Here is a 23548-nt window from a genome sequence, read left to right on the forward strand (position 1 = left end):
AATCAAGAAATGTTCACAGCTTCTGCGAATTATGAAAATATCTTTTGGGCGACCACCATTCAACTCAATCAATACACTACTCTTCCAATTATTATTTTTTTATTTTTCTTAAATGTAATAGTGTTAGTTTCTCTTATTTGCTACCAAAATAGCTTATGTAGCTTGGTGTCTCAGGGTTAGTGGCAGCAGTTATAAGTGGCTTGCACTATCTGTAATCTAAGGATGACTTCAGAAGTTCTCCAATCTTAGTGTAATACGAATTACTTTGGAACTTGTTAAAAATGCAAGTTTCTGCTCATTGCCGGAGTTTTTCAACAAATTGGTCCAGGAATCTGCATTTTTAACACTTCCCAGATGTTCCTGGTGATAACAGGGAAATTATGAAAGCTCAGACCCATTAATGTCCCATTCAAATAAAAGCAACAGAAAAAGCAATAAAAAATAATTTGAAAACTTTAATAATGTCATTTATATAGTTATAAAACCACAAAATCTTTTAAATAAGGTACATTCAATTTCTCAGAGCATCTAATATTCAGATAATTTATACTTCATACGTTTTCAACATTAAACAATTGACTAAATAATGCATTTTCTATAAAATGATATTACCGCTTACACAGATAAAATTATAAAAATACTCCACACAGAAAAAAATGGCAGTACCTATTAGAAAAATGCTACAAACTTTCCATTAAAAATATATATTTTCTCTTTCATTTGTCATAATAAACAGAATATAATTTTCTTTCTAAAATTAAGTCATACCATTTCTTTATAGGATGATAATATGTACAAATCTTATATCTGAATGAATATAAATAGCAATACTGTAATAGTGTTACAGATATATTAGTAACTTTTACAGAAAAAAATATGGCTTTCTAATAAAAGCCTCTAGCATAGCTGAAATCTCAAAGCTATTTAAGTTAGACATTCCCATATTTAGTAAGGCACAATGGAGTCTAGTTTTTTTTTTTTTTAATTTCCAATTGAATTACTGCAAGCAGTAATAAGGGAAAATATAGTCAGTAGATAACGGACCAGATCTGACAGTTGGATTAACCATTTGGGGTTTATTGAAGGAGATGTTAGTTCTTGCTCCACATCATAGTTTCTTTTAGTACCCTGTGGCAAAATTAGTCATTGGTAATAAGAAAGATATCACTGAACGCCTCAAGTGCCTGAGAAACAGTTTACTCATCCATGGGATCTCGCCAATTGTGAGGAAACAGCTCAATGGTGATTTCCAGTTATAAGCAGCTTATTTTTACTGATTGGACCTGGTTACCTATCATTTCTAAAAATAACTTCTGATACAATTTGTACATTGTGAAGCTGTGAAGGAACCTGATGGTCTTCTTTAGACTCTGAGTGACAGTTTTGGGAAAGTGATACGTCTTCGAGTGCTTTAGTGCGTGCATTAGGCCCTTCAAGGTGTCTTGGTCGCCATTTTTTATTCTCCACAAACTGAGCAGCTTCAGGATCTGGTCACTTGGTTTGCATGCCTTTGTTGTCTTTTCAATGTCTTCTGCTCCCACTTTCTTTCCCGGTAAGCTTTCCATCAAGCTACGAAGCTGCTCGAAGGTGAGGTTAGCATGTCCAATGTGCCGCTGCACGCTGTTTTCACAGAGGTCAATATCTGCATAAAGCAAAGCCCAGATAAGTGTTCACATCATTTATATTCATCCAATGCCATCATAAAACAAGCGTGAGGCAAAAGGTTCTCTCAGAATTTCATAATTATATTTCAATGATAACCTTTTCTTTTGAGAGGGAGTTAAGTGACACCATTTATTTCTAAGAACTGAGATAAATATTTTTTGTTATAATAAGATAATATGCTATATATTTTTGGCATCCAACAAAACTTTCGAAGAAGCCCCTAATTTTGAAAATTAACAGTAGAAAATAAGACACATCACTCTGTTTTCTAAGAAAAAGTTTGAGAAATTAAAACCATAACATTTCAGAAAAAAAGGAAAGTATTCAAGTTAGCTACTTTGTAATACAAAGTTTCATTAGTAGGCGCTAGTTGTTAAGTTCATTGCTGTAACTAGCCTTTAAAGAATACACATAGCACCAGAGGACTACCTCCTTGAGGAGGATATCTGAAAACCCAAAGACATGAGGTCAAGGGACTAAAGGAGACACACAGCCTAGAGAATATTTCAGTAATAAGCTAGGGTACAAACCTAAGAGGGAGGAACTAACATTTCTATTAATGACATGAGTCATTTAGTATCTGTGAGCCCTAAGGCAAATCGGTTCATCTTTCTGGGTAAAAATGTCCTCATTTATAAAATAGGGAATTTGGTTGCTTCCAATTCTAACGGTCTCTGATTTTTTCTTTTCTTTTGGCTTCAGGGCTAATTATACGTTCAAAGAATACTTTTGGTTTGCCCAAAACATAATAAAAGTTTACTCTTTGCATAAACAAAAGCGTTCAGCTCTCAAAGACGTTGATCTCCTAAAATCTGTTGCCCCGGTTTCAGATACTTGAAGTTTTTTAGGGTAGTGCAAGACTATACAGTCATTTAACTACTGGTGAGGACCAGAATGAATTTCTCACTGACCCTGTCTGCATTATGGAAACCCTTCTTCCTTTTCCTTCTAGCATGTCCTCCCAATGCTTATTGAAGTCAGAACTCTTTCCATCATGTGTCCTAAAGCTTACAGTCCACACTGGATGAAACTCCTTTTCTTCAGATTCTTTCCCACTTCTCTCCCTATCTCTCTTTGTTTCTCTCTCACACCATTTCTAAAGGAGAGTCTTTATATAAACTTATAAGATGTGAGAATATTTTGCTGTAACTAGCTTTTTCCTACAAGAGGCTCAAACACTTTTCAGACTTTATCTCATTAATTCTCATAACATATGCCATTAAAATAATTTTAATACAGGCCATATCATGAGGATTAATAAGAGAATATTTGTAAACTACGAAAAGCCTACCTGGGGAGAATTACCAAGTAAATACAACAGAGCTTCTTGGTAGAGATGCAATGTAAGATACAAAGTGGTTATAGAGCTTCTCCTTGGTGGTCTAGAGGGGCTGCTTACAGAAGAATTTAGGGATCTGGAAGCGACTCCCTGAGATACAGTCCTGCCTTCAAATGCATTTCTCTTCTCTTAGAGTGTTCAACATACTTTACAAGGAAACTGGGGAGCAGGGGTGAGAACAAAACCTTGTATAACTGTTTTTGGAATCACATCTACATTATCAGTTAGTGGAAACTTTTTCATTCCAACAATGATTCCAACAGGGAAACAAGATCCACACAACTAAACAGGCATGCAGTCTTGTTCTTGGCTTATGATAAATAGGTGTCTTTGATTTCTGATTGATCTTTTTATTTTAGATTATCATACCTTGGATGATCTTCTTGACTATATCTTGGTCTTTGTTTTGATGTTTCCATAACTTCAGCAGCTGGAAAGTCTGTTCTTGTGAGCTGTGTTGCCGTTTTATCCTCTCTACACTCTCTGCGTTTACTTTGGTGCCAGGCAAATTGTCTACCAAGACACTAAGCCAGTTAGGCGTAAACTTTGTAGGAACAGCAAACCTGAAGAATGCCTCCTCACACAGGGTAACATCTAAAGAAAGGTTAGAAAACCAAGAAGATTTACTCAACAATTGGATTTCTGAAAGTCTATTCAATATAAACAAAAATAAAAAACCAAAACAATTGAATTTTCCAAGATAAAATATGCTGAAATGCAAAGTTTGAATAAAATCAAGCTTCTGTTGGCTGGTCTTAGTGGCAGAGACCAACTGAGCTTATGTGCCTTCTAATGTTCTTTTTCGGGCATTGTTTTCAAGAGAAAGTTTAGTAAATGTCTAATTAGAATGAAATATTGCTGTAAATAAGTAACAGCCAAAAATTCTTATAATGAATATAAATATTAACATTCTGTTAAAGGTTTACCTACTACCCATGGGGAACTTCATGATTAATGTCAAAACAAATAATTATCACTGACTTAAAGGAATTTGAACAGTAATTTGGAATAGTATGTTATTTTTTGCCCACATTTAGACACATAGTTTACCTTTGGAAACGAGGCAAGAGATAGATACAGATATATAAGTAGACATTACATAGGAAAATAAACAAACATAAAACTATGTCATTTACATAGGCATTACAAAGCCCAGAGCATCTGGGTAGAGTAAGTATGTCCCTGAAAATGGGAGTAATGGGGGTTTGTTTTTGGATTCATCAGACATGGCTTTGAATACTAGTTCTGCCGTTCTGCTACCTATATTCATCTGAAGCAACTTTCACAGTGTTTTTGTAAATATTAAAACCTCTGTAGCACAGTGCCACATAGTAAGTGCACAATAAATGAAAAAAAGTAAAATTAAAAATGAATTAAATTAATTAAAGAGAATGTTAAAATTTGATCATTCCTTTTAATACCCCTTACTTCATTTTTTTTTTTAGATAAGAAAACAAAGGCTAAATAACTTGTCTATGATTTCAATTACACAATGAAAAAATGCCAGAACTGGGTTAGAATCTCATATATATATCAATTCACGTTTCTATGCTTCATAAACTTCTTTGTAGTACAAAAAACTGTTTGGGGAGAGTCAAGCTGGTTTATACCATTGCTTGATTAAACACAAAAAAGCAAATCATCTTTAGTGTGATGCGTCTTTGAGTGAAGGTCTGAGATTAGTCTAGTGGTGGGAGTGACAAGGTGAACACACACACTAGCCTGATGAATTGTCATCACTACCGTGGAATGCATTCGAATAACCTGAACTTAATACTAGTGACCTGTACCCAATGAAGAGCTTAACACAACCAGAGTAGCTTGGAAGTTCCATGCAATAAATGCACTAATACCATAGGTAACAAAGCCAAGTACACATTTCTAATTTGTGTGTGTGTGTGTGTGTGTGATGAAATCTCACTCTGTTGCCTAGACTGGAGTGCAGTGGTACAATCTCAGCTCACTGCAACCTCCGTCTCCTGGGTTCAAGCGATTCTCCTGCCTCAGCCCCGAGTAGCTGCTACTACAGGTGCCTGCTACCATGCCCAGCTAATTTTTGTATTTTTAGTACAGATGGGGTTTCACCATGTTGGTCAGGCTGGTCTTGAACTCCTGACCTCAAGTGATCTGCCTACCTTGGCCCCCTAAAATGTTGGGATTATAGGAGTGAGCCACCATGCCTGGCCTAATTTGTCATCATGTTTATATCACCTTGCTTCTTAGTTGCCAATTTATACTTTAGCTAATAATGCAGACATTCTTGAAAGTAATAACACATAACTTGAATTCTACAGTTTGGACTCTCCTAATTTCATCTCAGTGGCAAACTTGACACTGCCCTTTGCCTATGGGTAAGATTTGATTTCAGTGTGAAAGGAGAGAAAGTCAAGCTTTGAGGTGTTATTTGTGAGAAGATGACTTTTTGAGAGATTCTGAGTTGTAGCTTTAGCAGTGATGCATCGAGAGTAGCCTTAGCTGGTTATAATTCAAGAAAGGGAAAATGTGAGTTTGACCAAGAATGTGGCCGGAGGCCTTGTGTTCAACTCAGAGAGAGATGATACTACAAAATCGTACAAAGACATATTTTGGAATGTAATTACCTATTCCACATTTTTGAGTTGATTCACTGTTTCCGGAACATATATTGTCGTGTGTTGCATTTCCTTTCTGAGTTAGCAGGAGACCAAAGACACTGCAATTTGCGTGTTTTCTACAGGGTGCTTTAGATGACGTCTCATTTGAGAAGAATCCATCTGGACATCTTTTGCAAACTGTATTTCGCTCTGGCGTTCCTACGGAAAATACCAAGCAATTTAGTACCTTCTCCTCAAATCCTTTCCCAGCAGATGCCCTCTTAACACAGTTTTGGAAAGACTTTTCACTTGGTTTTTACTGCTACTATTGTGTTGCACAAAACTCTAGCATTTTCATTTTTCACTTCATTAGACAGAACAAAACTTCCACCATCATCCCCTTTGGCAGTTTCTTCTCCTTGTAATACAAATGCAAGTCAGTTTTCTCATTACCTACAAAACGCTCATGAAATGTGAGAGGAAAGGAAAAAAGGGTAGGGTGTTCATTAGTCCAGCCTCCACTGAGTGGCAGTAAGGCCTTGTTGTCAGCCATATTCTTCGTACAATTATTCCTAGAAAATCAAGATAACTGCTGTGTGTCTGCTGTAATATCATTCTTTGAAATTAGTACCCATTGAATGCTGCATCATTAAATTCCAGTCAGTTCCTACTGAAGTTCTTTCTTTCCTGAATCCTAATTGTAAAGCAGCTCATAAGTATGCTAACCTTGAGAAGTAAAAACTTACAACATTGTAATAAACTTTTGAAGGTGGCAATAAAGTTGGCCGCTGATTCAAAAGCGTAAGCCTGCAGTTAAGCTACATAGTAAACGGAAGATGATATACTATTTGCTCAAACTGTTTAAAAGAGCAGAGTCATTAAAACTTCAGGAAGGGTGACTGCAAGGGCATTTTACTTCATGATGGAAAGATATTTGATAAATTTGAAGAAATCATTGGCAGAAAAACTTGAACCAGTCCACAACTAAACACGCTATTAAAAATAAATACCTTCAAACACTTGACTGTATTACGCATGGCTAGATCGTACATTCCAGTGTATCTGAATATGAAAATATCTCCATCTAGTGTAAGCTAGTTGAACAGATTTAGACTTCAATATCCAAATGTAGATTTTACAGGCCAATTCTGGCTTATGCAAGATAACAAATATGAAAGAGAAAAAGCTACAGAAAGTTATTAAACTTCACTTATAAATCTCAACCTCCTACCTCATTGTATCTTTTACCAAAACCAGAAAATAAAAAAAGGGGCAAAATGAATTGGTTCTAGTTTCATTTCATGTCTCTTTCCTTTCTACATGATTCATTGACCTGTAAAAATGACAAAGGGCTGGCAGAAAAAAAGAACAGGAGGGGAAAACACAGCCTAAAACCTTCACATATTAAATGTTATTTCCAGCGTTGCACTGACATTATCTCAGGAACCACCTTACAAAGCAAAGATGGTTTTTTGTTTGTTTGTTTTTAGTACTTTCCTACTACATCCTACTCCTTAAATGGGCTCCAACTCTACACCAAATTCTACAATATCATAAGCAGAGGTATTTGGGCAGGGATTCCATGGCATTCTTTTCATTGCTAATTTACTGGAAATAAGTGACTTGGACACCTGGACCAAGGTCTCCCTTTGTTGACTGCCATATATTCTGCATGAAGAATAATCTTTTTTTGGGGGGGGAAGGTGGGGGCGGCGGTGGGGACGGAGTCTCATCTCTGTCACCCAGGCTGGAGTGCAGTAGTGGGATCTCAGCTCACCACAACCTCCGCCTCCAGGGTTCAAGTGATTCTCCTGTCTCAGCCTCCTGAGTACCTAGGGTTACAGGCATGCACCACCACGCCCTGCTAATTTTTGTATTTTTAGTAGAGGCAGGGTTTCATCATGTTGGCCAGGCTGGTCTTGAACTCCTGACCTCAGGTGATCCGCCCGCCTTGACCTCTCAAACTCTTGAGATTACAGATGTGAGCCACCGTGCTGGGCCTAAGAAAATTGTCATTCTTCAGATACATATCTGTGGCTTGGGTCTTCTCATGCATCCTAATGAGAAGTTCATATGTGTCAGATATTTCTTTTAGGTAAGTTAGCTTTTAAAGTTATTTAACAAAAAGAATCTAAGAATGACAGACTAATGTTTCATAATATATTCAGAAGCTTTATCTAATGACCTTCCTGAACATGACTTCCCTCCTTATAACTGATGGTACTTTTTATGAAAAAGATCTATCCATCTAAGTAATGATTTTACCTTATTACTATCAGTGGAAATATAAAAATTATAACCTGCCAGGCAAAATGTGAAATTATAATGATGGAGAAATTTGGCTTTACAGTTGAGAATTCACCATGCTTACTATAAGTAATTCCACAGCAATTAACAGAATAAAGTAAATAAAATTTGGAGAGGAGACAATCTGATTTCAAAACAGCAACAGCAACAACAAAACGGTTATTAAATACTTTTTAGAGTAACACCACATAGTCTTTCCTTCTCTTTGGGCTGGAAACCTCTTATTTCCCAAGAGGAACCGCTGTGTGGGTTTTTAGGGAGGGAGAGGTAAATAAATCCCACTGTGCTGCCAGTGTACACAGAGTAAAATGTGTACTTTTGTTCTGAGTCTTCTGGCTGCCTGCTTGCTTCATTCTACAAACAGATTTTCATACTTATTTAAGAAAGATCCTTGTGATTTCCATTAGTTTTCAAAATTTTCTAGTTTCCAAGCTGCATAGCCCACATTTAATTTTTCTACATATACAACTTACTGAATGCATTACATGGATTTGCTTTTATCTGATGGGATTCCACACCCCACACCCTGACACACACACAATTTAGCTTAGCTTTTGAGTCTCAAAGTACCATCCAATAGAAAGTAGGAAATATCACCAATTCCTCCCTCAAATACTCATACTAACAGGAATTTTAAGGGACTCTGATGCAATCTGCATCTTCTGTGATTAATTTTATAAGATTCACTATTTGAGAAACAGAATAGATTTTGATTTTTGAATGTTTCATTTGTATGCCTTTAAACCTAAAGTATTGGTCATCTAATAATTTAGACTTTGTATATCACAAGTTTTGAGAATTAAAATAGTTACAGATACTTAGCATTGATGACCCTGTTCTCAACCAGGAGCGATTTTGCCACCTGACGACATTTGACAATGTCTGAAGACATTTTTGGTTGTCACATGGGGGAAGGACAGCTATTGGTATCTAGTGGCTAGAGTCCAGGGAGCTGCTAAAATTCTACAATGCATAGGACAGCTGCCCAGAAAAAGGAGTCCAGCCCAGGAATCCAGATATTTCTTAAAATATCAGTAGGGCTGAAGTTGAGAAACACTGCTTCAAACTGAGTCATCAGAATCTATACTGATTACTTCTTCCACCTAAGTAAGTGGATACTCTTAATTTTCTCAAGCTATGAACAGTTATAGACTGCACTGAAGCTTCACAAATGTGGCAGAAAAAAATGTGGGTTACTGGTTTAAAAGATTCAATACACATGAGCCCTAACCTATGCTGTTCAAAATGCAAAAGAGAAAGCACTTTGTTTATAGGCAAGTGCTTGCTCTTGGCTTGACAATCTGTTTTGTCTAAGATAAAGAATAAGCTCATTGAAGAGATGCTGCTATAGTCTTTACCCTCCCAGACACTCAGCTCCCATGCTGAAGGAAGAACTAGCCTTGTTTTTAATAATGAAATGCAATTCCCCTCATCATTCTCATTTTTTACATAATTAATTATAACTGCTTATTGTTAGCACTCCGGAGTCTCATTAATATCAGCATAATTACTCTCTTGGCATAAATTAACATTTCTGATGTTTGTCAAAAAGCACTGCAGTTTGAAGGTGTCCATGCTGAAGTGAAATATAGATGTATAGATCAACAATCAACAGTGCAACTTGAGTTTGTTTCTTAAAAAAAAAAACCCATCATGTATCTCATGAGAGAATAATTTGCTGCATTTGAGATTTGTCACTAAATTGTACTATAGTGGCAAAGTATTCCTCTGAGCAATGGTCCTTTGGAAGCACTCCAGACACATAGTACCTACCTGGCAGGTTTCATTACCTTTGCAATTTGCTATCCTATAATGTCCTCAGAACAAAAGTGTTCTCCTAAACTGTCACAATTATCTGACTTTGCATGATCCTAATTAATTTTGCTGTACATTGACACGTACCAGCTTGCACCACTCCAAATCCAGGAGGGCAGCTCCTATGTTTCAAGCAGAACTCTATCTCAAGGTAGCGCCCTTCCTTGCATTCGCACACGCGGTTGTGGGTGCGATTGCACTCCTGCTTGACGTACTGCAGCTCCTTGCACACGGGGCTGCAGTACAGACACTCGTCACTGGTGTGCCAGTTGTCTGTGTAGTAGTGGTCAGGGCAAGGGGCACACACGGTCTTCCACTTCGCTGTACAGTGTTGTTTTAGGTAGGTACCAGGAGGACATTTGTCACACAACAGCTGATGAGAGGTTTCTTCGTCATAATGAAGGTACTTTGGAGGAAACGTTTCCTGGGTGGTCCACTTAATGGAGATGTCCAGAAACTAGAAGGAGAAAGGAACACAGTGGCATCTTAGCATGAAAATAGGGTTGTTCTTATGTGCAACAGTATCATTTGACTCAAAGTCCTGTATTACCTTAAGCCTAATCAGATTTGCCACAAAGTAAGCTTAGAAGCCATAATTTTTGCCTCCAGGAGCTTAATTCAAAGACCAGGAATGCAGATAGCAGTGAACATGTTAACTAAAATCCAGGCTCAAAGACGACTGGAGTAGAAAGCCCATCAAAATAGAACTATAACACTTAGATGCACTGCTGAATTACCATGTGACCTGAAAGACACTTTGTCATCTTGGGTTGCAGGATTATCTCTACGTGAGTGAGTTGGATTAACTGGTAGTTCTCAGAACTGCTACACAAATCACCTGTTAAAAATGTAGATTCTTGGGATTCATATCCTTAAGTAGTATTATTCCACTGATGTGGGGATGTGTGATTGGGCCTGGGGATTTAAAACACCTGCAGTGCTTCTGACGCCTGGGGTGCATACTAAATAATTATCTCTTCATTTATTCATTTGACAAATAATTAACTGAGCCCTTAGTATGTGCCAGACTTTGTTCTGGGCACTTGGGATACAACTCTGAATAAAATAGGCAAGAAATTCTGCCCTAATGGAGTTAATCCAATTAGAGGAGTAAAAATAATACATTATAATAAACTACGAAAGTATTGTTTTAAAAAAGAGAGAGCAGGTAAAGCAGCCTGGAAACATGGAGGGGAAAATAGGGAGATTAACATTTCTAAGCAGGGTGCTCATATTGGGGACTAAAGGATACCTCTTTCAGTTTTCCTATTCTAAGACTTTTTGATTCCAAGAAAATACTGAAGAGTTGGTGATATGTGAAGGTATATGATTACAACAATCATTCCTATCACTCATTCACACAACAGATATAGGCTGAATGCCTACTAGGTGTCAAGCACCAGGAATATGCCAGTGAGTCAGACATGTCCCCTGTTGCCATAAGCTTGCAGTTCACCGAAAAGATTCCTCAAATGTAAGGTTGATATTTTCTCTAAACATCATATTGACCAGCAGTCTTGACTCCCATGGGTGAATGACATCTAAAAACAATATTAAGTAAATTAAACGACCACATCTCTTCAGGTGTACTGGGATAAATTTCAGGGAGCAGGCAGGGATCAGAAGTTTCCATACATAACGGCAGGAAGAGGCCTGTGCAGTAGGGGAAAGAGGATTTCATGGGCAAGGGTGCCACTTGGAAGGAGAGTTTCAACTGGGTATTCTATCTTGTATTTTAGATCCCCAAAGGTCTTCTAGGGAGCACTGAAGTAGTTCTTCACACTAATTACAGGAATCACACGCTCAGAAGAAACTGTGTTATTTGTGTGTAGGGGGTGGTTTGTTTGTCTTTGGTACAGGGATCAACACTGACTATTTTCAGGCTTTGGGGAGGTGGTAAACCAAACAATAATTTTTTCCAAACTCTCTTTGCAGAATTCAGGAAATCTCACAGGAACCCCCTGACCTGGAAAAGGCATGCCAAGCTAGGGAAACAGCACACCCTTTTGAATTAGGGGTGGCAAAGATAAAGAATGGCCTTTTTCATAAGCATTTGAACATTTTAACTGAAGTAACTTCATTCACTTCTTAGAGGAACATGACAAGTGTTTGGGCTGATTTGACCTAATATGAGTTGATAAACCAGAAGAGAAGAATGAAACATCTCATCCAGTCATTGACCTCTTCACAGAGACAATTTTCAAAGAGAGGGAGTGCTATAATGTAACTCCCAACCAACAATAAGCAAAATTCACTGCAAGCTCAGAGCTGCTTCAGTGGTCTTTTCAGGACATTCCCTTGACCTGAGAGTTTCTAGTGAAAGCATCTTCATGAATTTTCCTGAGGCTTTTAATTGTCTCAGGTGGAGTGGGTTGACACTAGATTACAGAAATGGGCCAGTAGTGAGTGGCAGCTCTGGTTTGTTCTGAATCTTTCAGAAATAGATGGAACCTATTTCTTCATTCAACACACACTCATTGAGCATCCACTATGTACCAGGCATCATGGAGGGAACTTAGCATGTGGCATACATAAAACGTAAATGGTCCTTGCCTTCAAGTTCATACTTGAGTGAGCACGCAGATAAGTGAAGAAATAATTACAGCAAATAATTACAAATAATGATCAAAGTAATGCAAGAAAGCAAGATGACATGTCTGACTTTGTTGCTAGTTTGTCATTTGAATATATAATGGAACATCTTTCAAGGCTCCTATAATTAATTCTCCTATAATATATATAGGAGAATTATATATGATACATAATTCAGGGCTCCTATGTATAATCAATTCCAATATTATAAAATGAGGATTTCCTGATTCAACTTGCAAAAACATGTGAAAGTAATGAGAAATACTATTTTCTCTTGCTGTTCACATTCAGTTTCCTGGAAAGCCACTTTTGAGAGTTGTGTTTGCTTTCAAGAGGCCTGGCTTAGAGATCCAGAGGGATTCCTTTATCTTGAGTGCCACTGCTAAGTGAGTCACATCCTGGTAGGTAGGAGTCCTGAAGTTTTCCCCAGCAGAACTTCCCACTGGTCTCCCTTTCCCATTTCAGCATGGTTCAGGTGTGCCCATTTGTTCATCAACACGGACTCTTCTCTCTTGCCAAAAAATGATGAGAACAGGATGGGAAAACTCCACAGATGGTGCCTGTGATCTTCATTAGAAGAAGCCGTATAAATACGGATACGACCAAGAACGCTGATGCAATTTATATTTTTCTAGGTATTTGGACATGATATTGTTGGTTTCCCAAAACCATGCTTCAGAAATTTGTTGCTCTTTCTTAAAGATACAGGTAGGTTGAGGTGAAAGCAACCCACAGAGAAAATGAAGAAATAAGGTCAACTTAAGAATTAGAGAATATGTTAATGAAGGTAATTTCTCCAAGGCTATCATGTGGAATAATCATATATATTTTTAAAACTGAGAAAGCCTTGAGAAATTACAAACTTGTTTTCAGCAAGTTCAATTGGGCCTCTGTTTTAGTTGAAGATTTTTCCACTTTGGTAAAAAGACAGGCTCTGTGTGGCCAAAATTGGATGTTTAGGTCTCGATCTTTGGTTAGCCCCAATTCCCACACAGAATTTCTGGACTCAGTTACTGGACAGAGGATGAGCAAGATTAATAGAGCTCTTCATCTCAGTCCTTTCTCTCGGTTTCTTCTGCTTATTTCTTGGAAAAGCAATGAAAAAGATGCCACAGGACAGATCACCTTAACATTGGATACAGTTCCTTTGCCACTTGATAATATTTAAAACCTAATAAAACCTTAAAAATTCATTTCTGTGTAAAATGCAGACCCTTGATGAGCATCTGCCCAAGCTGGGACACATACATAGGTGTGTCTGCGGAAGCATGAGTTGCTGTCTGTAGAAGAAGGTACTCCGAGATCGCGCCACTGCACTCCAGCCTGGCGACAGAGCGAGACTCTGTCTCAAAACAAAAACAAAACAAAACAAAAGCCTACTCTATTTTTTGTTTTATGCTTGACTTTTAAAAAAGAATTAAATGATTTTTTTTTTGGTGTTCTTTCTTTCGTTGTCCTCCCATTCCCCGGCTACCCGTCATTTGGTATAGACCACTTATGCTTTAAGAGAATCTGAAAGTCTTCTAATCTAGTGCTTCTCATCAGTCCAGAATTTCTTCCTGAAGCCTCCATTCCTTTTTTTGAAAGGACAGTTAAGGTTTCATCTCAGCTAGCTTTGTCCCTCTCCTTGCCTTCAATTTTTAATATTGAGCAATGTTAAAGAATTTTGCATTTTAAGTGTAAGCATCTTTTCTCACATATCAAATGCTAGCAGACAATGGTAGAGGGTGAAGATGGTGGGTGAGTTGAATTCGCTGTTCTCTAATGCCTTTTCTAGCTCTATCATTGTATTATCCTTTGGTTTCATAGTTTAATTACCCAGTGAACTTGGAAAAAAAGTCTTGCTCTAATCCCCTTCATACTTCTTGTTCCACCTTGTTTTATTTGTGAAACCCCTCTTTATAGCAGAACTCTTTACCAACCTCCCCTCTTCAGATTCACCCATGCCTTCCATTCCCTCTGTAAAATCAGCTGATGTCCCAGCTTGTCAGTTATGTTTTTCCTCTAGCAAGCCAGCTCATGTTTGATCCTACCAGTGGAGCTGCATGCTTAACAAAAGTCAGTTCTGAATCTGTTTACGCTAGTTGTAACTATCATTAGGAAATTCAATTATTATGTGAACCAACAAACATGAGTGTGAAAAAAAATTATTTTTCTATGAAAAGTAAATGGAATGCTTTGGAATGACTTGAAAAAAAATGAAGCCTTTCCCTTACCCTCAAAATAAAACACAGAAAAAACAACCTACTGCAGAATTTGGAATAGGTGAGATAACTGTTAAAACAGGGAAAACATCTAGAAGGATCATTTAATCAATTAGTTTCATAAATATCTTTAAGTTCCAAAGCTGAATGGATGGGTAATACTTACAGAAAAGGGTTTTGTAAGAAAGGCAGCATGAGACTTAGCAAACACTGTCTCTAAGAAGGGGTTTGGTTGTATCTCAAAATAGAGAGGAATGAATGTTTACTTAAATGTTTTAAGTCAAAATAAAATATTTAAGATATAAGTATATAATTTTTATTAAATGCTCTGATTTTGCAATTAATCATTCAGCGTTGGTCACAAATATACAAATTTCTAATAATTCCCCATATTTAAGAAGTAGAAAAGTATCATAATGGTATATGCAAGAAGAAAAAAAGGAGTATTTTGAACATGGAATTTTATTTCGTCTATTTCAATTTTATTTTTATTGAGATGGGGTCTCGCTATGTTGCCCAGGCTGGTCTTGAACTCTGGGCTCAAGTGATCTGCCCGCTTCAGCCTTCCAAAGTGCTGGGATTACAGGTGTGAACCACCACACCTGACCTGTTTTGTCTATTTCATTCAAGCATACATGTATTAAAGCAACTCTGTGCCAGACAGTGGAAGAATAAACAATATATATAACATTTTGGTTTATACTTACTTAGAATGTTTAATCATTGTTATCATTATGTCTCCACCAACTATAAAAATGAGTCAGGGTAATTAACTTGTTTCACATCATAGTAATTAGCGCAGGCAGAATTCAAACTTAGAGCATGCGCCATATAAAATGAATTTTTTGGTCAAATCCTTTAACATTTACCAAATGCTTTCCCTTACCTATTCCCTTCATGCATAGTCCAAAAGTAAGCCCTAAAGTCCTTAGCTTTCATTCAGTCTTAAGGGCATAGAGTTAGAAGATCACCAATGTTAGGAGATCAATCACAGCCTTCCTGAAGTCCAGATAAACTGACCTTGACTTTTCTTTGTGCTAAGACTAGCTCTTGTCCAAAGATACTGAGTTGAAAATTTATCAGATCACAATTGATTTGACTAGAGAATTCTACTGGTGTATGCATCTTCCTAAAAAAAACAAAAGAATACACTTGGTCCAGCAAGTTTATTTTTGCATTATGCAATGCAGCCAATCCCATACTACTGGGCCTGCTTTCTGTATGCAGAACCATGAGTGACACAGTGGGTTTCCATTTATGGAAATTCATTAAAAGAAGCCCACACAAAGTCTGAAATAACCACTTGGTTTGGGAGTTCCTTTTGTGATCCCTCGTCATGATCTTTGCCACAAAGAACTATTTGAGGACTACCCAGAGTTAGCTAAACTTCTGGTCAGTTTGAAAACCATGTCAGTTTACAGTTTGTCTTAGCCAAGAAAGGAAACATCCAGGATATATACTATGGTGAATTACTAAAGATCTCTTGTAGTATAAGTTATGAAAGTTATCAAAAACTGTCTTCCTGTGAAGGTCAGTTTATTTGATTTTTTATAGTCTTATATTATACCTCCTCTCCCCTATTCCTCCATTCCTCAAATAATTCATTTATTCATTCAACAATCACTTACTGAAACAATTGCTATGTTCTGAGAATATGACTAAGTGGAGTTGAATAAGTTAATGTAAGCATGCATCCAAAAACCCATTCTGATGTAAAATACTCACAAATCACTGCAAAACAATTGGAGGCATAAAAGGGGAGAAAGAGCAAGAAAAGACTCAACAGAGAAACAGGTTGGAAATTGTGAGGGACACTGGTAATGGAAAAGGAGAGGAAGGAATAGGTATGATATGTTGGCTGGTTGCATTGGGAGGGGGTGGTGCTAAGAAGCAATCGAAGAGCACATCCATGAACTCTAGCCAGTAGGTATGTGGTGTTGCCATTAATTACTGACAGCAGGAAGAGCCAATAATTATGAAGAAAGAGAATTAATTTGGTTTGGAACATTTATCTGCCTTCTATATGAGACTCAAGTGATGATGTCTGGTAGACAATTAAAAGTATGTGTTGGGAACTCAGGACAGAAAAGCAGCTGAAGACACAGCTTTCATGGTTATGAGCACATAAATTGCTCTAGAAGCAAAGAGACTGGAGTGACATTACCCAAAGAAATTGTGTACAAGCCAAAAAGGACAAAAGTGTTAATCCTTGAGACTTATAAATATTTGGTGAGGTAGGATGAAAAAGCAAAGGATTAAAAAAAAGAGATAGCACAGATAATTCTAAAAAGGGTGCTAAGTGCCTATATGCTATGGAATACTATGCAGCCATAAAAAAGGATAAGATCATGTCCTTTGCAGGGACATGGATGAAGCTGGAAACCATCATTCTCAGCAAACTATCACAAGGACAGGAAACCAAACACCACATGTTCTCACTCATAGGTGAGAATTGAACAATGAGATCACTTGGACACAGGGCAGGGAACATCACACACCAGGGCCTGTCATGGGGTTGGGGGAGCGGGGACGGATAGCATTAGGAGAAATACTTAATGTAAATGATGAGTTGATGGGTACAGTAAACCAACATGGCACATGTATACCTATGTATCAAACCTGCACGTTGTGCACATGCACCCTAGAATTTAAAGTATTAAAAGGGTGTTAAATGGGTAAGATCTGAAAAGTGTACAGCTTGGCAATTTGGTCAATAAATTAAAAAAACACTTTCAGCTTGGAAACCTGCATTTAGAATATGCATACCACAATTCCAAATTGAGCTCCACCACTACTTAGTAACCATGATCTCACCTCTACAATGAGAATAAGCCTTATTTTTACCTACCTCACTGCAACTGTTATATTTCAAATCAACGAAGGGACACAAACATGGTAAGAAATAAGGGTCAGACTATCATGAGACATTATTACACAAACTAATTATACAGGAGGTAGGAAGTGGAAGACATTTCAAATCAGACTCATTTCTGGAGACATTTTGAAGGTTCTTGTTCTGTATGAAGTAATACACCTAAATTGTGCCATAAGTTCATTATCTACCCTGTTCTTGTCTCCAGAAAAAAAGCACATTGGACTTGTTGATAAAATTAGCTTCAGTATCTTCCCAATTGGCATCATTTTCTTGGTGTAGAACAAATGATTCAAGGCAGTTCCATGACTTTGTTTAGAAAGCTCAGCTAGAAAATAATCTGTCTCCATATTTCTTAAATGCTTAGCATGGTGTCTTACACATGGCAAGTATTCAATATATCTAACTTTTTTCAAATCATTAGACATATTATCTACTGTGTATCATTAGGAACATCGGAATTATACAGATGCAAATAAATATACATCATGTAAAGGATACATTTGCAAGGACAAGCACAAAGCCTGCAGTTTTCTCATCTGTAAAATGATAGTGATGACAGAATTTGCCTAAAGGAAGAGATTTTTTAAAGCATCTTTCATCTCACATGGTGTTTTGTATGCACTGTTCCATTTGTTCTTAACTTCCATTTTAAAGGTGAATGTGTGAAAACAGCAGACAATTCATGGGAGAGGTTTATCTACTGCTGCCAGTTCCCCACCTGAGAGTCTACCACTGCTTAATAATTTTCACAATAGCCAGTTGTTTGGCCTAGGATTATGTCTCTAGGTAAGGCAGGAAGGGCAAATAAATTAAATCTGTTCATCTATACAGACCTGATTTGCTTCCAGCTGCTTTCCTAGGTGAACAGGGGAAAAGAAGCACAAACAATTATGATTTATTAGATGAGTCACTGGGCCAAATTCCACACAATTTTGCTTCCTTTGAGGCTGAAGAATTGTCTTCAGGTAAAATTTAACTTTCAGTGTAATTTTTGTTCCCTTCAGAAGTTTCCTTTAGTTGTCTGAAGGCTTTTGAATTAATTAGCAATACCTTGTTTGTGTTTGGAATCAATCATAAATGTTAGGTTGAATTTGCTTATGATGTTTTTTGCTTCTTCAGGGGAATTTTATAGACAATTAATATTTGACAGATTAACAAATGAAGGCAAAAAGAAAACACAAAACAAAAACAAAAAAACAACAAGAAAATCTCTGAGAAAAGAGAACTTGTAATGCAGGGATATGTTTAAAATTTTCTGAAGAAGATATATGGAAATCGCACATATTTTGGCTCACAGATCTTAATATTTCTTCCTTTGGGCTTCTGTTAATCATCAGATTTGAGAATTAGCATCAAGTTTGAAAGCCAATTCAACAGCAGGGATGGCCGAATTTTTCATTGTAATTATCTCATTCAGGCCCACCTGATAAGCACAAGGGTAGCACCACTGCCTCAGAGTCTTCCAGCTACAATCCCTGGCATTCTGGCCCAGAACTGGAAAGATGTTTTTGAACATCAATTTTTAAATTATACTTTAAGTTCTAGGGTACATGTGCACAACATGCAGGTTTGTTGCATATGTGCACAACGTGCAGGTTTGTTACATATGTATACATGTGCCATGTTGGTATGCTGCACCCATTAACTTGTCATTTACATTAGGTATATCTCCTAATGCTGTCCCTTCCCCCTCCCCCAACCCCATGACAGGCCCTGGTGTGTGATGTTCCTCACCCCGTGTCCAAGTCTGAACATCAATATTTAAATTCCATTTTATTTCTACAGTTGCTTTTCTTTGAAGATAATGCATTGCTCACATTACCTTATGAATCCTTTTGGTTATTAAATGACCTGTATTGAAGCCCAATCAATATATGACAATGGACAGCTAGCGAAAGTTAGATACGAAAAGCCATGTGGTGATGAAATGGAATAGAAACTAGAAGAAATGGACTAAAACAGAATTCAAGCTAAACCTGTAGATATTGACTGCATGTCTATGATGTGTGAAACATCATATTGGAAGCCCTGGGTGATATGGCAAATAATAATAGCTTAGTATACTATATTATTATATATTGGGCTCTATACTCAGTCCTTTCTTCATACGCTATTATCATTCCATCCCCTGCAACCATCTCTAATGAGATATGATTATCCCCATTTTACATATAAAGAAACCGAATCTCAAAAAAGTTGAGTGACTTTTCAAAGGCGTCAGAGCTAGCACACATTCAAGCTGGGATTTAAATTCTATCCTGTCTGAACCTAAGCCTTTAACAACTGACTTTTCCCTTCTGGGAGCTTGCAGTTATGAAGAAGATAGACATATAAATGGTCAACTACAACACAAAATTCCATATGATTTACTATCTATCTATCCATCTACCTACCTACCTACCTATTTGACCATCCATCTGTCCACCCACCCATCTATTCATCCATCCATCCATCCACCTATCTACTCATACTGGTGAATAAATGCTTCTCCCTTCCTCTCTTGTCCTAAAATACAGTACTTTACACAACCTCTCTGGAAGTTAGTCCTATGAGATTGAGGAATCAGTTGTAATTTATACTAAGCAGTAGCTTCTCAGTGATTTGCTCCCTTGAATTTGTTCTCCTTCCTTTTCTATGTTACGCATCATACACTTATTCCTGCATCCCCAGGATTGCACTTTCTAAAAGGTACTAAAACAGAAAGTTTTTTGTTTTATGTTCTGTTACCTAGGGAATCTGGGCTCATGTCCACTAAGGCAAGAGCATTTAATTGCTAAAGAAAAGAATTATGGTAAACACCTGAAGCTGAAGGAGGAGCTGAAAAAAGGATAAGAAGTATACTAAAATCACTTCACCCAAGGATTTGACCCTCATGAGCCCCATCCTGGGCACTCTTAACCCCTGTGGAAAACTTTGGGTTCAGGGTATCTACAGAGGGTTTCCTCTGATTAATGGGTATTTTTTACTGGACTCAGCTAATATATATATACTAGTACAGAGCAGAAAAATTTCTCAGCTGGGTAACATTAGGGAAAGTTACCTATCTTCTCTGAACCTCAATTTCCTTATCTCTGAGATAGAGATACTAATCTCTGCATCATAGGCTTTTTGTGAAAATTAAGTGAAATATGGTATGTAAGGTCCAAATACAGTACCTATTCTAAAAATGATTAGCATCTTTCTATTTTATGGCTTCCTCCTTTTGTCTTGGCTTAAATGGGTAAAAGTTGTAGATAACTGAACTTCTACAAAGGAAGGGTCAGCTGGAAGCAATGAAAAGCATGATCCCTGTTTGGTTACTGTCACATAATAGGGTGTTTGATTTGGAGTCTACTGGTGCCTGTTGACCTTCCCACTCTGCAGCCCAGCTAACCCTTTATGTAATCTAAATTTTGAATTTTCAAAGTTTCAGCAGCAGAAGACAGAAGAGATCCTTCTTCATGAATCCTTCTAACAATAGCTTTGATGAAGAAGGAGTTGAAGAATCTAAAATCACAGATTTAGTCTTTTGGGGTTTGTAAATGTTCTTTGCAGTTGCTTACCCTTAATGATCAGATATAACTGGGATTTGGCTACTGAATAAGTCAAGGCTGGTTGGGTCTTATGTCATGCCAATAAACAACTTCAACCATCTCACTGGCTTAAAAACAGCAAAGGTTTATTTCTCAGACATAGTAAAGGATCCCTAGTTGGTCTGCAGAAGACTCTTACCATTGTCCTCTGTCCAGGACCTAGGATGATATAGCAACCAATACCTGAAATATTGCTGATTTGCTGTCAAGGAGGAAAAGGGAAAAAACAAACAACTTTGGGAGGGCTGTATACATCGACTATTAAGTGCTCTAATTTGTAAGTGACTTACATCATTTTAACTCATGAGTTACTGGCCAGAACTATTCACATTCTCCCCAACCCCATCCTCACCAGGAGGCTAGGATACACAATCCCACCAAGCTTCTGGTAGGCAGAAGAACTGGGAACAACTGGCAAAGAGCACAAACAAGTACATCACCCTCATAAACATTGCTCATGCTTTCTATTGGCATTTATTTTAGCACAATCTAGTTTTTTGTTTTTGTTTTTGTTTTTTTTTTTTTACATTTTTTACTGGATATTAAAAGAAGAGACAGGAAACAGAGCGTGGGTGCAGAAGTCTATGTCTATCAGCCTGGTGTATTATTCAAGTGTAGTTGTTAATGGTCATGCCAACCTACCCATTATCATGCTTATTCTGCCTGAAGGTTTGACATTTATTCCAAATAATGGTGTGCAGTTGTCAAGTACTTCCTTGTGAATACAAATTCAAAGAAAATTCCACTCAATGCATCTAAGGAGACTGCAAGTGACCATAATTATATCTCTTCAGTAAGTCCTGAGGGGATGTCTTGAACCTGGCTTTTAACTAAATGGGATATGAAAAATACGCACATTCATAACTTCTATGCATATTGGCTAAAGACAAGAAGAATGTGTCTCAGAATGAGAAGATCTTTTTTGGCTTAAAAGAATAACTTTTGACTCTAACATATATAAGTCATACTACCTACTACCTAAAGGTAGGTAACATTTCAAAAGCTGCTTCATCTTGTTGTCTCACTGATTTAAATAGAATTTCTTATACATGAACCAATGGGGCAGAATAAACTTTGACAAAGGCAACAAAATAGAATATTTTAAAACATTCCTATGATGTTTTCTATAGACAAGTCTGTTTGATATTTGCATGTTTTGAGCAGGAAATAATGCACAATTGTGTGTGTGTGTGTGTGTGTGTGTGTGTGTTTAATTCAGATGGCAAAATCTTTAAACTACATCAGACCTTCCACATATGACCTATTCTAACCTCTATTTTAGAGATGCTGAAAGTAAGACCCACAGAAGTGGTGTCACCCATTGGAGCTCAGAGACTAAATAGAACTGAGAACTTTGGAACCTGGCTTTTAACTAAATGAAATATGAAAAATACACACATTCATAACTTCTATGCATGTTGGCTAAAGACAAGAAGAATGTGTCTCAGAATGAGAAACTCTTGCCTCTCACCACTGCCATTGCAAAAGTATTGTCACCTGACCCACAACTGAATTGTTAAATTACATTTTTTGGTGATGGTGGTGGTGGTGAAATTGATGCAAATTGATGGTCAGGAGAATTTTTTAAGGAATAGAGTGCTGATATTCATATTTCTAAGAATAAAAGAAATCATTTTTTTGGAACAAGAAAGTAGTATTACATGGCAAGAGAACTGAGGTTTCTGGATCAAAGACCGGAGAAGAAAATTGGATTTACTAAAGGCAGCCACAAAGCTTAGATGAGTCACTGTCTTGTCTTGAATCTAAATTCATCTCGACACCTATTTTCCTATTTTATTAGTGATTATTGAAGAGGCTGTTATAGAAAAGGTCCAGTCTGAATTGGAGTACAAATCTTAAAGCTATTCATTTTATTTTTAAAGAAGATGGCTTCAAGGAAATTAAATATTTTAATAGGTATTAAGACTATAAATCTAGAGAGGTGAATTTTTTTAAAAAATCACAACAATAAAGAGGTAAATCAAAGCCATTATCAGCACATTACTTTTTTTGGAAGGGCTTTAGGAATTACATTTCATTTCCTCTTGCATCCTCTAACCATTTATGGTGTGGCTGATTCAGGTGCCTCTGAGAAATTGGGGTGAAAAAAAACTACTCAAGCACCTAGGAAATTATGCCAACTTGTAGCTGGAAGGAACCATTTTAGTGTGTCTGTAGACTGTTCTAGCCTCAGAACATTCATTTAGAGAGGCCAGGTAAATGTGAGAGAGTGTGGGTACCACTCAGTTTCTTGGCTAATGTGTTGTAACACTATTCTTATCCCTTACAACTGTCTAAAAGGATTCTTTTTTTAGACTTTCTCTGCTAGTTACCCCAAAATATTCTGTGGTAGTGAGTTCCAAAAACTAATTACATGTCACATAAAAACACCGTCCTTGTATCTATTTCAAGTTGGCCATACCTCACTCTTTCTTCTCGCATAGATAGTTTACGGATGTTCCTAGGATTTCCGATTCACTAGTTCCTGCTATTGTGGGTTGCTAAGTTTTATTTTGATTTTTGTTTTCTTTTCTAAACATGGCTGCTACTGCTGTTCATATTTGCATTTTGTTTACCAGACTATCGATATCAGAATTGTGCTCTGG

General features: G+C 37.1%; 1 protein-coding gene across 1 annotated transcript in view; it reads right to left on the reverse strand.

The window, feature by feature from the left end:
- Positions 1-435: 435 nt before the first annotated feature.
- Positions 436-23548, reverse strand: part of TNFRSF11B (TNF receptor superfamily member 11b) — a 28767-nt gene continuing 5654 nt past the window's right edge. The window contains exons 2-5 of the mRNA XM_002819383.4: positions 9787-10156; positions 5605-5796; positions 3374-3598; positions 436-1642 (exon numbers count right to left, since the gene is read on the reverse strand). Coding sequence (XP_002819429.3) covers positions 1254-1642; positions 3374-3598; positions 5605-5796; positions 9787-10156 — 1176 coding nt within the window. The 3' untranslated portion in view covers positions 436-1253. The remainder of the gene's footprint in view (positions 1643-3373; positions 3599-5604; positions 5797-9786; positions 10157-23548) is intronic.

This window comes from Pongo abelii, chromosome 7 (assembly GCF_028885655.2).
Source record: "Pongo abelii isolate AG06213 chromosome 7, NHGRI_mPonAbe1-v2.0_pri, whole genome shotgun sequence".
NCBI lineage: Eukaryota > Metazoa > Chordata > Mammalia > Primates > Hominidae > Pongo > Pongo abelii.